The sequence below is a fragment of the Haematobia irritans genome, chromosome 5 (genome assembly GCF_050003625.1).
Source record: "Haematobia irritans isolate KBUSLIRL chromosome 5, ASM5000362v1, whole genome shotgun sequence".
Classification (NCBI taxonomy): Eukaryota; Metazoa; Arthropoda; class Insecta; order Diptera; family Muscidae; genus Haematobia; species Haematobia irritans.
The window spans coordinates 123967514-123981826 of NC_134401.1; the positions used below are offsets into that span (position 1 = coordinate 123967514).

The following is a 14313-nucleotide window of genomic DNA, read 5'->3' on the forward strand; positions in this document are numbered from 1 at the left end:
TATTTTGAATCGTCTCCTCATAGTTTCACATTTGCAGATTTTTCTATTCGGTCTCATTAATACTGGGACTCCAAACGAGATCAGCATTTGAATTTGGTTCATATCGTGACATAGTTTTTTTTTTAACTCTTAGGGCAAAGAAGCCATCAATTGTAGGGAGGTTAGCATTAATCCTCACCCCAAGCCCCTTAAACTTTCCACCTGCCTTAACTATGGAACAATCCTGCACATAGGTGATCTTCTGGTAGTGGTAGAGAGATCCTTTCCACGTAAAAATTGTAGAAGGCCGACCCGTTTGCTCATCTTGGGACTATATGTTTTGCTCCGGAATTCTACATTACAATGCCTACCGCTCTTATAACTAACGAAGCACCTCTGAAGATAATTATGAAGAGAAGACTACCAAACATCTCTTTAGTGGATTCTAAGGACTTCGACAATTCCAATGAAGGAATAATCGAACTTCTATGCGATCTTTCACTATACAATCCCTCTATAAAATTCAGGAAAAATATTCAGTTAAGCTTTCGCTTTTCCAAATACGAATTGCCGGGCCTCACGCTTGACACCTGCCATCAGATTTTGTACAACCACCTTGTCCACCTTCTTCGCCGCAAAAAGCCAGTTTGCCTTGAACTGCTGCTCGTCCTTAGCAGTTTTTTTGGTCTTCTTTAGGTTCCGCTTGACAATAGCCTAGTATTTCTCAATTGGGCGCAGCTCTGGCGTGTTGGGAGGTTTCTTGTCCTTGGGAACCACCTGCACGTTGTTGGCGGCGTACCACTCCATGGCCTTTTTACCGTAATGGCAAGATGCCAAATCCGGCCAAATCAGTACGGAACAACCATGTTTCTTCAGGAAAGGCAACAGACGCTTATTCAAACACTCTTTCACGTACATTTCTTGGTTGACAGTCCCGGAAGCTATGAAAATGCTGCTTTTCAAGCCACAGGTACAGATAGCTTGCCAAACCAGACATTTCTTTGCGAACTTTGACAGTTTTATGTGCTTGAAAATATCCGCTACCGTTCACCTTCCTTTTGCCGTATAAAACTCCTGTCCCGGAAGCTGATTGTAGTCGGCTTTGACGTAGGTTTAGTCGTCCATTACCACGCAGTCAAACTTCGTCAGCATCGTCGTGTACAGCCTCCGGGATCGCGCTTTGGCTGTCGTATTTTGTTTATCATCGCGATTTGGAGTCACTACCTTCTTGTAAGTCGATAGTCCGGCTCGTTTTTCGATTTCCCCCCGATCCAGACTTCCTGGCTGTCGACAAACGTTCCCCAAACACTTTAATTACATCTGTAACGGTTGATTTGGCAACTTTTAGCGATTTTGCCAGCTTTGCGTGCGAGTAGCTGGGATTTCCGCGATGCTCGAGCAAAATTTTGATACGCTGCTCTTCTTGCTTGGACGGCATTTAGACAACTGAAGAGTGAATTCCAAAATCAAAATAGGAGCAACATTCTACACCCACACACCTTCAAAATGAGGGGTGTTCAGGTTTTCTAAATGCAAAATTGAAAAAAATACGTCAAGTTTATATTGACCAAATTTTGACCGTATCACCCTTTAGATTGTACTTATGTCCCACCGGAAAACATACCACCGTGGTGCAATGGCTAGATTGCCCGCCTTGCATACACAGGGTCGTGGGTTCGAAGTTTTTCAGCGATGGATTATCCCACCTCCGTAATGCTGGTAGCATTTCTGAGTGTTTCAAAGCTTCTCTAAGTGGTTTCACTGCAATTTGGAACGCCGTTCGGACTCAGCTATAAAAAGGAGGTCCCTTGTCATTGAGTTAAACATCAAATCGGGCAGCACTCAGTGATAAGAAAGAAGTTCACCACTGTGGTATCACAATGCACTGAAAAGTCTAAGTGAGCCTGAAATATCGGGCTGCAACTATACCTAAGCTAACCTAACCTAATATTCGATATTCAACGAAGTAGGGCTTCCGAAAAAAGTATATTTGGCTTTTGCGAGTCCGTCAAGTTTGCCTATTTCTTGGGTTCAATACTGAAACAATCATTCTTATGTTTCAAATGTCCTGAATTTTAAGAATGCCAGGAATCCAGTGCCACTTGTTTCCGATGTCTTTCAGCATCCTCCTTCTCAGGTAATTTCGGATAATCAGGCTTTTTAAATTTGGCATTTCCACAATTTCGGATTTGATGCCCGCTATTCCTTTTTGTTTTGTTAATGATGTCTATCTACAAGAGAAGAAACTATGCATTCAAAATAAGGCCTAGAAGCCCCTAAGCATTTTTCTCTTAATGTTTTAAAGAAATTTTGATTCATCTTTGATTTATTTAATACTTGCGGCAGTGATGCGATGAATGTTAATTTTCTCCTCAAAACCCACTGTATAAGTGTAATGCCTTAACCACACGACAATGGGATGAGCAGAGTTATAATAAAAAGTGTTGCTATTGTACGGTACGATTATATATCCATCTATTCATCCGTTTGTCCGTCCGTCTGTCTTCAGAGTTCAAATGTAATTTCAGCCTTTTTTTCTATTTACTGTTGTTGTTTTCATTTAAAGTCGTTAGGCCGTTACTCTAGACTTCGGATGCTGATGTTGCTTTTTTTTTTGGGTGTAGTTGTTGTTGTAACCGACAAACACAACAAAGGCAAAATCACAAAAACTTTCTTTTAACATTAATTTTTATAGGTTTGACTTTTTAGTATTGTCGACTTGAGATGAGTATGAAATCTCATTGGAGGTTGAAAATTAGATTTTATTTCTTGGCGGTTAAGTATAGAGTTGGCGTCCCATGAAACCAACAATTGTCTGTATCGCCTTTCGAAAAAATCAAAAACAAAAACACCTTTTCAAACTAAAGGAATCAACCTTACTGAGACTTATTTGTAAATCTTTGCAGGCCTTCTTGTTTTTCAAATTTAATGAAGAAAAACTTTTCTTCTTTGTTGTATTAAAAATATATTAAATTCCTTAAGCTTTCAGCTGTAGGCCAGCACAATATCAATTGACAATGGATTGAAAACGTGAGGCAATGATGATGATCTTCACAGGAATCATCAACACCAAATCTGGTCTAGAAATGTAATTAATCTTAATCATAAAATAAAATACATATATATGTATGTATGTATGTAAGAGCATAAACAATTATGTAGTTGACTGTTTCTGTGAATAGTTGGCATTGATTTATGAAATATACTGAACAAAATTTCCATTGGAAATGATTCATTTTCTGGATTCTTGATTTCTTTAGCCTTCAGAAACTATGATACTACAAGATAAGGTTAAGCTAATATAAGATATTCAGCGAAGTAAGGCTTCCAGAATTTTCGTCACAAGGGAATTAAGAATATGTTAAAGTGGATGTTAAATGTCTAGAGTGTCTACTTCCTAGGTTCTATATCGACACAACCTTAACTATGTTTGTGTATATCCGGAATTTTGAGAATGCTGATCTATTGAAGGTGTGGGCTGGAATTCCATAGTTTTGCAATCGAATTTGTGTCAGCATCATTTCAGTCGTGCTTCAGACTCTATGATAATACATGATAAGGTTAACAAGATGATCTGATTTTTTTCCGTTTCATGTAGGCAGATAATCACCTTATCCGATTTGTTCTGTGCTTGAATACTCACTTCAAGTTTTCAACTAATTACGAATTCTCCTACTTTATTCCTATCTCTGAAATCATATAAGGTCAATGTTTTTTTCTCCTCCTATTTAAGGCGATTTTTGTCTCCTTAAACCTGCGAGAGTTTCCTCGTACTCTCCCGGTGTCAAAAATACGCTAACGCTCGTCACTATACTCCACGATGACGGATCTTTGGTCTTCGTTTTACTGTCTCTGACGTTTCCTCGTCCTTTTCCGACGCCATACATACGATAACTATCGTCACTACACTCCACTCTGATGGCTTTTACTATCTCCATAGCTTTGTCGTCTTCTCCCGACACCATACGATCATCACTACATTCCACTATGACGGCTCTTTTTGTCGTGGTTTTGCTATCTTGAATTAGTTCCCGGATTTAAATTTCTTTCGTGTTCCTCCTAAAAGGTGATACGGTCAAAATGTGGTCAAGGGAAAAATCGCTGCTTTTCAAGCCACAGGTACAGATGGCTTGCCAAACCAGATATTTCTTTGCAAACTTTGACAGTTTTATGTGCTTGGAAATATCTGCTACCTTTCCCCTTCCTTTTGCCGTATAAAACTCCTGTCCCGGAAGCTGCTTGTAGTCGGCTTTGACGTAGGTTTCGTCGTCCATTACCACGCACTCAAACTTCGTCAGCATCGTCGTGTACAGCCTCCGGGATCGCGCTTTGGCCGTCGTATTTTATTTCTCATCGCGATTTTGAGTCACTACCTTCTTGTAAGTCGATAGTCCGGCTCGTTTTTTGACTCGATGCACGATACACCCAGCTTATTTGTGGCATCTCGGAGAGAGAGGTTAGGGTTTCGCTTGAAACTACCGGCAAATCTTTGTCGAAACTACCGGCAAATCTGGGAGCCACCGTGGTGCAATGGTTAGCATGCCCGCCTTGCATACACAAGGTCGTGGGTTCGATTCCTGCTTCGACCGAACACCAAAAAGTTTTTCAGCGGTGGATTATCCCACCTCAGTAATGCTGGTGACATTTCTGAGGGTTTCAAAGCTTCACGGCTATAAAAAGGAGGTCCCTTGTCATTGAGCTTAACATGGAATCGGGCAGCACTCAGTGATAAGAGAGAAGTTCACCACTGTGGTATCACAATGGACTGAATAGTCTAAGTGAGCCTGATATATCGGACTGCCACCTAACCTAACCTAACCTAACCTTTGTCGTCTCAGCGTCTTCCGGTTTTCGATTTCCCCCCCCCCCCCCCCCCCCCCCCCGATCCAGACTTCCTGGCTGTCTACAAACGTTCCCCAAACACTTTAATTACGTTTGTAACGGTTGATTTGGCAACTTATAGCGATTTTGCGTGCGAGTAGCTCGGATTTTCGCGATGCGCGAGCAAAATTTTGATACGCTGCTCTTCTTGCTTGGACGGCATTTTGACAACTGAAGAGTGAGTTCCAAAATCAAAATAGGAGCAACATTCTACACACACACACACCTTCAAAATGAGGGGTGTTCAGGTTTTGTAAATGCAAAATTGAAAGAAATACGTCAAGTTTATATTGACCAAATGTTGACCGTGTCACCCTTTATAATGTTCATAGCGTTTCGCTATTCCAAAATCCTATATTTACCCCCAGAGTCCATTCCTTAACTCTTGCAATTTGGCGTTGATAATGTTCTTGCAATCCACCTTGGTTCGTGATCGTACCGTAAGTTCTGGATATCTGTTCGACTATACATATATTCATCCCCATCGCATTTCTACACGTTCTAAGCTTTCATTCCGATTCTCCGATCACTCTGATTGCACCCCGAAGATTTCACATATGAACCCAATGAAGGAACAGAATTACGGATCGCTCACGTTCATCCCACACCCTTGAACTACCTTGATAACATTTAGCTCACGTTATGGGGTCTTAATGGGTAGCTTTTCAGAGCCATCATTCCGATATCGCTCTGGTTTCATACTGAAGAATGCAAACATGAACCGGCTGAAGGAACAGAATAGCACATCAATCCACTATCAATACCTTGGTAACATTTGTATGATGTTGTGGGAACCTTAACGCATTTGGAACTCTATGTATCTCGATGTTTGGATCCATCGGATGTAATCGCAAACCCACCCTCTTCTCTTCTCTTGACCAGCGTGGATAATTGCTCTTAACTTTTGGTAAATTTCTTATGAGATCCAGCATGGTGCAATGTTCAGCATTTCTGCTCTACAATCAAAGGGCCATGGGCCAAGGTTTGTATAGTGTCAGCTCGCTATTTTAGGCTAACTTAGACAATTCAGTTCATTCAGTTCATTCATTGCATCTCTGTTATCATTGAGTGATGCCTGAATGATGACAAGGGACTTCATTCTTATAACCGAGACCGAACGGGGATTCACTTTGCCGAGAACCCACTAAGAGCAGCTTTGAAGCAACCAAAAATGTTACCAGCATTACTGAGAGAAGATAATCCACCGCGGAAAAATAGTTTGAAGTTTTGGCCTAACTCCAAAAATCTGTTGGCAGTGCTGAGTGTTTCAAGGTTCTTCTCTTCGAAGGAGCAGTATTTCTCCTTGTTACCCGATGAAACCTACGATAGTTCGCCTTAGTTCTTTCCTTGGGTCATTTATGGTAAATGACCCAAGGAAAGAACTAGAAAGAACATTCCGAATCAAGTTTAGTCTAGTAGAGAATTTAGAGCAGTATCTCCATACGTTCAATGTTCAATATTGACCCTAACTTCCTTGTAAACGCTATCCCTATTACCTCATATTTATTTTCTATGATACTCTTAATCTTAAAGTTTTTCAGTGTATCAACATTATTCGATATGAACATAAATCTCTTTTCCTTGTATGGGGTTAAATGAGACAATGCACGATGATAATTAGCCAAGTGTTATTATTGCTTTTATTTGTCTGTCCGTCTGTTGAACGATTTTGTGTATAGACTCTAATGTAATGTAGTACAATAGTGGTGAATGACAGCGTCGAAGGAGGTGAGCTTTTGAGAAATAATTACTTGTTAATAGGTCTCTTTCAATATATGGAAGTTAAGAAAATGTGTCAGGGTATAGACGTCATTAAAATTAATGTTATTCTCTGCCTTTTTTAATCTCTTCAATATTCAATGATTATTTCTATTTGATGGGATGTATTGAAACCGATGTATAAACGTTACTGTAAACTAGTCCAATTGATAGGAGATGAATAAGCGATAATTCTGAAAGTATTTTGAGCTTAAACTATGTTCAATATTCTGAATAAAGTCTGGAATAATGGGAAACCGAATGCTAAGAAAATTTTCTCAATCAACAAAATCTCTTTTGTTGCAGTCTTAGGAGGTCGTTTCCGTTTTCTCTAAGAACCTAAAAACAAGGTTCGATTTTGTCATCTTTATTTTGACCTCTCCTAAGCGTAGCAAGAGGCGGGACCTTGTGGAGTGCTTAGGGTGCCTTAAGTACGTCCTAATTTCGAAGCAAGCATATTTGTATATCTTCCATTTCCCAAATATACGAGTCGATGCAATACAATCAATAACATGGGATAAGTCCCGAAAAAACAAGTAATACGTTTATTTGGTTTCTCATTCGTCTAGCTCATCCAAAATATATGCAAATTTAATTTACTAATTTCGATGGGGCATGAGTTTAATGGCTGTCCTAGAATATCGAACATGGGGAACTATATGAGATTGGAGTGATCTTGTTTAACTCGTTAATTTCAGCTACTATGGAACTACTTCGTTTACAAATCGTTGGAGATTGGAGTGATATTGTTTAACTATGGAACTACTTCCTTTACAAATCATATAAATCCTTCGACAAAATCGTATAAATCCTTCGATATTAATCAGAATTCTTTTCTAAACCAATATAAAAATTCCCACAAAGTTTATCATTACAGATTCCAAACGCAGTGGAATAACATGCGGACCTTGTGGTGTCTTCGCAATTGGATCATTTGCATATCGAGACCAAGATTTTCACCGTGCGTAGACGTAATAATATGTTGTCAAAACAGAATCTCCTGACTTGTTATCACCCAACTATCCAAATCACAATGTTGTGGAAGGACAACCACCACACAGGAATGTAGGATTTGATCTTCACTGTCTAAAGCCGGAGATCTAATAGTACAAAATAGAGCTTCTAAATCTGAAAGGGACTCCTGAGGAGACTGTAGCTGAAACGGTGAGAAAAGCTACAAGGCAACTCGTGTTCTCCGAGTCCAACTACCGCACTGGAGAAATAGACCTCCCACAGCAAATCAGGGTAGTTCTGGCCCAACTGAGACCAAGCAAGTGCAGACGTGTGGCTGATAGGACGTACCGAAGTGTCACTTGAAACGTATAATCTTTTCACTTGCTACGAAACTCACCACCAGCATCCCATCTTGGTCATAGAGTATTTCGATCGGATAAAAGCTGATGCATTAATAGAGCAACACGTACCATTCTTGTCAAGTATGTAGTGCTAGCATAATGTATTTCTGTTTGAAATTTGCAAGAGAATATCTAGTAGGCATTCCATTTTTGTTGCTTGCCATAATTTTCCAATACATATTTTCTTTGAGTTAGTTAGAAGATATTTGTAGACGTGTTAAAAAGAAAAAATAAATCTACCATCTTTTTTTGTAAAATTTGTGTTTCAATTTTTGAATTACAAAATACCACGTCAATTGGTGACCCCGACAAACGATCGAATTATAAAAAGATGTTTCGTTCTCCAGTTCTAAATCCTAGAAGAGAGAACGAAACCCGAGACAATCAAGAAGAACTGGTAGCAGGAATGTCTCCACCAATGGCTCAGGGAAATATATCGATGAATTCTATTTTGGACGACCCGATACCAACAGGAGCGGTTGAAATATCCCGTGTTTCTGTGAAAATTCCACCATTCTGGCGAAATAACCCGGCGATTTGGTTCAAGCAAGTTGAGAGTCAATTCATTACATCTGGAATAATATCGGATTCAACCAAATTTCATACAATTGTTGGAGCCATTGATGCAAACGTTCTCTCTGAGGTAAGCGACTTAATGATAAATCCACCCGAAACGGAGATGTACGAAACCTTGAAAAGAAGTATTCAAGAACGTAATTTTACACCAACAATACGGCCAGGATATAGAAAAGAGTATTCATGAAATTGTCCTTAAAAAAATTTATATCATGACTCCCAACTAAGAATCACAGTCTAAGTCGATCTTACCCTGCTTGTCCGTCTGTCTATTTTTTTTTTTGTGAGACGTTCCAATGAGTTTTTAAAACTGGTCATGATAATCTAGCACCACCTTTGATGAAAGATTCATAAGATATTCCTAACCGGCACAAACACCTGGCAACGTTGGGACGAGAGCAGTGTTGCCAGGTAATTTTTGATTCTTCCCCCCAAATCTTAAGAAAAAAAACCCTAAATTGGTCTAAACTTTTTTCAAAAACCCCCAAAAATTTTAAGTATGTAAATAATACAAAAAGAGACCCAAAATTTAGTTAAAAATCCTGTGATACACTTAAAAAATTAAATTTAACACAAATATATAAACTGAAAGTAGATTTTTTCTGAGGAACAAAATTTTAGACAAAATAAGTTTTTTATGCTAAAAATTTTCTTTTGAAGTAAATAAAAATCATTAGATAAAATCATTACACCACTTGTCACAAATTCGGGTTCGATTCCTGCTTCGACCGAACACCAAAAAGTTTTTCAGCGGTTGATTATTCCACCTCAGTAATGCTGATGACATTTCTGAGGATTTCAAAGCTTCTCTAGGTGGTTGCACTGCAATGTGGAACGCCGTTCGGACTCGGCTATAAAAAGGACTCGTAGCAGGAATCGAACCCACGACCTTGTGTATGCAAGGCGGGCATGCTAACCATTGCACCACCGTGGTGCAATGTTTAGCATGTCCGCCTTGCATACACAGGGTCGTTGGTTCAAAACCAGTATCGACCAAACACCATAAAGTAAAGCGGTGGATTATCCCACATAAGTAATGCTGGTGGCATTGCAGAGTGTTCCAATGCTTCTCGATGTGGTGGCAATGTGGAACGCCGTTAGGACTCGGCTATAAAAAGGAGGTCCCTTTGTCATTGAACTTAACATATAATCGGGCAGCACTCAGTGATAAGCGGGAAGTTCACCACTGTGGTATCACAATTGACTGAATGACTATGTGACATCTACGAACTGGAAGAAAACGCACAGCACATAATTTTCCCTTGAAAACGAAAGAAAGAATTTCCAACGTTTTAATAAATATGCAAACGTAGCTGATCTTCTAAAAGCATGCGACCCTCTCAACTTGAAGGACCTAATTCAATATATTCAGAAATATAAATTAGAAATCTGAGAAAAATCTGCCTTCAAACTCTTGTCTGCACCAACGGCAGAATAAACGGTAATAACTAACTGTAAAATCTGCCCTGGTATATGAGAATCTACATATTCAATCAATCAAAATCTGAGGCGGACATAATAAAAAAATAGGGACCCTACCTATGAACAGGGACACGGTTTTTGTAATAACGCACAAATTTGAAAAATCTCTCACTCTAAAAACACTAAAGAAGAAGAAAAATCCCGCTCTAGAAGTACTTATTTTTACTAAGCTGATAAAAAACAGCTGATTTGCTCCTACTCAGCTGATTAAAACAGCTGATTTGTTGCAAAATAACCTTATTATACTATCCAGTAATAAACTCACACTTACCTTCTCATAATCGGCAATGGCAATGTAAATCTGCCATCATTAACCATTGGTGTGGCACCTGGTATAGGAACCGTTGATATCACCGATGTCAGCATTGTTGTACCCGCTGGTGGCGGTGGTGGTGGTGGACCCAATAGAGTAACACCCGCCGTAGGTGGTGGCGGTGGACAGGCATGAGTAAATTGTGACAATGTCGTAGCATTCGGATGGCTAGACATACTGGCACTTACACCCATTGTAGGTGGTGGTGGAGGTGGTTGCGAGGGTAACGCACTATATGGGGGCGGGTAATGATTGTGTAAAATGTCGGGCAACATAGGTCGCATCATGGCAACATTATGGGGATTTTGAACCAAACCCGGATGTAAATGGGGTGGATGTAATATGGGTGGCAATGGTGGAGCCGGCATAGAATGACGATCCAAATGAGAATGACGCCCTGGATGATGTGAGTGAGTGGGAGCAACCATCATCGAGGCGGTATGATGTAGATGACGTCGTTCACGTCTCTCACGGCGTCTTTGATCACGATTATTGCCCAGTGTTGCCGAGGCGGTAGAATCCCGTGAGGGCGTTTGAGCTTGTCCGTGAGATCTGGGCGATCTTAATTGGACCGAAGATAGATCATCAGTTTGACATTCTGTCGAGGTAAAAGTACGAGAAGGTGATGTCGTTTGACCATTGATTTGAATGACATTAACACTGGTATTTGGCCCATTTGAATTATCCTTGATCGTAGGGTTACCATTTGCATTTTTCACTTGGTTATTTTTTGTATTTTCATTATTTGCATTATTATTATTTTCAATATTTAACACTTTAGGCACTGAACTATGATTGGATGGGGTGGTATTGGAATTTTTCCCCCCACCATTTCCATGTATATCACTACGATTGCGATTATTTTTTGAAGGGCTATTATCACTGTTACCATTACTACTACCGCTCTTTATTCGTTTCGTAGGTGTTGGAGGATTTGTGGTAATCACTTGAGAGCTATTTACATAAGAGATATTGAGATTTGTATTTGTTGACATATCGCTTAGATTGGTAATACTTCTGTTGTTGTTGTTGTTGTTACTATTATTATTGGTATTATTATTATCATTATTAGTAGTTGTTGTTGAAGAATTATTCACATAATTACAATTTATCACACTAACACCATTTTTAGCCATTGTTGTTGTTGCTTTTGGCGAATTCACTATGGCCTGATTTAAATGAATTTGGGAAGCATGTTCCCCAACATTGTTGTTATTGTTGTTATTGACACTATCATTGGTAACGGCGTTATTCACATTCGTATGACTTGGATTCTGATTCACTTGTATGGTTAAACTTGGTGTACGTTGACATGGATTTGTTAAGGCCGTTACACTATTTGTTGTTGTTAGGAAAACACTACTGGTACTTGGATTCACTTTATTTGTGGTATCAACACCACCACTATTATTTTTGGCGCTTCCACAAACCTCCGAAGAAGTTGTAGAGGTGGTGGTGGTGGTAGAAGTGATGCCATTGCCCGTGGCAGCGGCTGGTACATTGAGACGCATATTTACCGCCGTATTTTCGCACGAATCAACCGTCCCCGCTACGTTTTCGCCTTGCGTTTCGCGTAAACGTTTTTCTCTTAAACTTTCACTGGCCCGAAATTCGGCATATAAACGTTCCAATTCTGCTAAACATTTATTGGGTGTTAAATTATACGTGGTCGTTGTCTCAGTGTTTGTATTGGTGGTGGAGCTACTACTGTTACTACTATCACCCGACGTGGTGTTCTTTTTTGATGCTGTTGCTCCAACGAAACTTGTTTTAAACGTATCCGCTGTATTATAAAAATGCGATGGATGCGACGACGCGCTTAATCCTCCTCCATACGATGTGTTTACCTCAAATGAACGCGTCAAACTGATCGGCAGTGGCAATGCCGTTGTCTCATACGGTGGCAATTCTCCTCTCAGCAACAACGCATTGCTGTCGCTATTTCTACTATGGCAATACACTGAGTACATGAATTCTCTCGGCTCTCTGTTGTAGAGAAAATGTTTTGGTGTGTATGCATTCATTTGTTGTAACGTAGTGGTTAGAGGGTTCATTTTATCATACTCCATGCTTTGGTCATATATTTCGCTAGTGCCCAACACTTGATAGAGCATTTGGTGAGTGTGCTCGTGATGGGGGTTGTGGTGGTGGTGGTGCTGAGGTTGATGTTGGAGAGGTCGTTGCTGATGGTACCATATAAAATTATTATTTTGTTTATTTTCTGTTTTCGTTTGCTCTTGTTCTTCGGTTTGTTGTGATATGGTATTCGTCTTTTTGTGTTGTGTGTTTTGATCATGGTCCACCAGCACCAGCTGATTTCTTTGATGAATCAGTGCTTCTTCGCTTTCTGCTTCATTATCACTATGTGTTTGTTGGTGTTGTTGTTGTTGTTGATATAGTTGTACTGCAGGCTCTGTGCTCTCGTTTATTGTGGTAATTGAGCAGCTGATGACGTTGTTGTTATTATTATTACTATTGCTGTTGTTGTTATTAATAGTGTTTACGATATGTTCATTATCAACATTGATTGTGGCAACATGTTGCTGATTGCAATGTATCGAAGAAGCACGCTGTAAATATACACAGAGAATAGAGATTGTGGCTGTTAGACTTCAACACTAGAGTGAAACAAAAGGGTTTGAATATAGGCTATGTGTGGAGGCGATTTTAGTTGTTATAAAAAAGTGTGTGTGTGTTTTTTTTTTATTTTTTCATTTGTAATTTCATTTCATTTCTTTGAGATTGATATTAAGTTTGCGTTATGGTATAAATGATCTTAATCGGAATGTAGATTTCAGACTATATTAAGTACATTTATTCTTTATTATTTAGTCTTCCTATTAATACTTACCGGAGGATATACTACAGGTTAGCAAAAATAATCTATGGGATCTAGGGCTGTCATTTGGGATAAAACCTGTTTTTTTGGGGACGGAATTAATCCTGAATCCCGGGATTTTTTATTTCGAGTCCCGGGATTTTCCGGATCCCAAAAAATAATACCAATTTGTTAAATTTATGTCTTTTTAGGAATGTTTATAATTTAAATGAAGTCTTCATTCAGTGCGAACGCTCCTTAGGTTTCAAATTGAGTTAAGAAACATTTATGGTACACCTTGAGTAAGAATTTATTATACATGAGTAAACGATCGGATCCTCCTTTGAATGATGAGTTCATGTGAAATGGAATTCGTGCCACATAAAATAAAAATCAATGGTTCGTCGACAATATGACAAAATCACGTTTATCTGATAAAATTTGGATGCCTTGGTGACTTTAAGAATTTACCGAAAACGATGAACTACAAAAAGATTAACACAAGTGTACGAAAATGTACCTAGTATAATAAAAATCCTTAAAAACTTTTGTTGGGTAAGATAGCGATATGCAATTGTTTTTATACCCTCCACCATAGGATGGGGGTATACTAACTTTGTCATTCCGTTTGTAACACATCGAAATATTGCTCTAAGACCCCATAAAGTATATATATTCTGGGTCGTGGTGAAATTCTGAGTCGATCTGAGCATGTCCGTCCGTTCGTCTGTTGAAATCATGCTAACTTCCGAACGAAATAAGCTATCGACTTGAAACTTGGCACAAGTAGTTGTTAGTAATGTAGGTCGGATGGTATTGCAAATGGTCCATATCGGTCCACTTTTACGTATAGCCCCCATATAAACGGACCTCCAAATTTGGCTTTCGAGGCCTCTAAGAGAAGAAAATTTCATCCGATCCGGCTGAAATTTGGTACATGGTGTTAGTATATGGTCTCTAACAACCACGCAGAAATTGGTTCATATCGGTAAATCATTACATATAGCCTCCATATAAACCTGTCCCCCGATTTGGATTTCGGATCCTCTAAGAGAACCAAATTTCATCCGATCCGGCTGAAATTTGGTACATGGTGTTGGTATATGGTCTCTACCACCCATGCAAAAATTGGTCCACATCGGTCCATAATT

At 39.3% G+C, this 14313-nt stretch overlaps 1 protein-coding gene across 1 annotated transcript in view; it reads right to left on the reverse strand.

The window, feature by feature from the left end:
• The window catches only part of LOC142238680 (uncharacterized), a 339972-nt gene that overhangs the window by 286126 nt on the left and 39533 nt on the right, over window positions 1-14313 (reverse strand). The window contains exon 2 of the mRNA XM_075310386.1: window positions 10303-12914. Within this exon, the coding sequence (XP_075166501.1) occupies window positions 10303-12914 (2612 nt within the window). The remainder of the gene's footprint in view (window positions 1-10302; window positions 12915-14313) is intronic.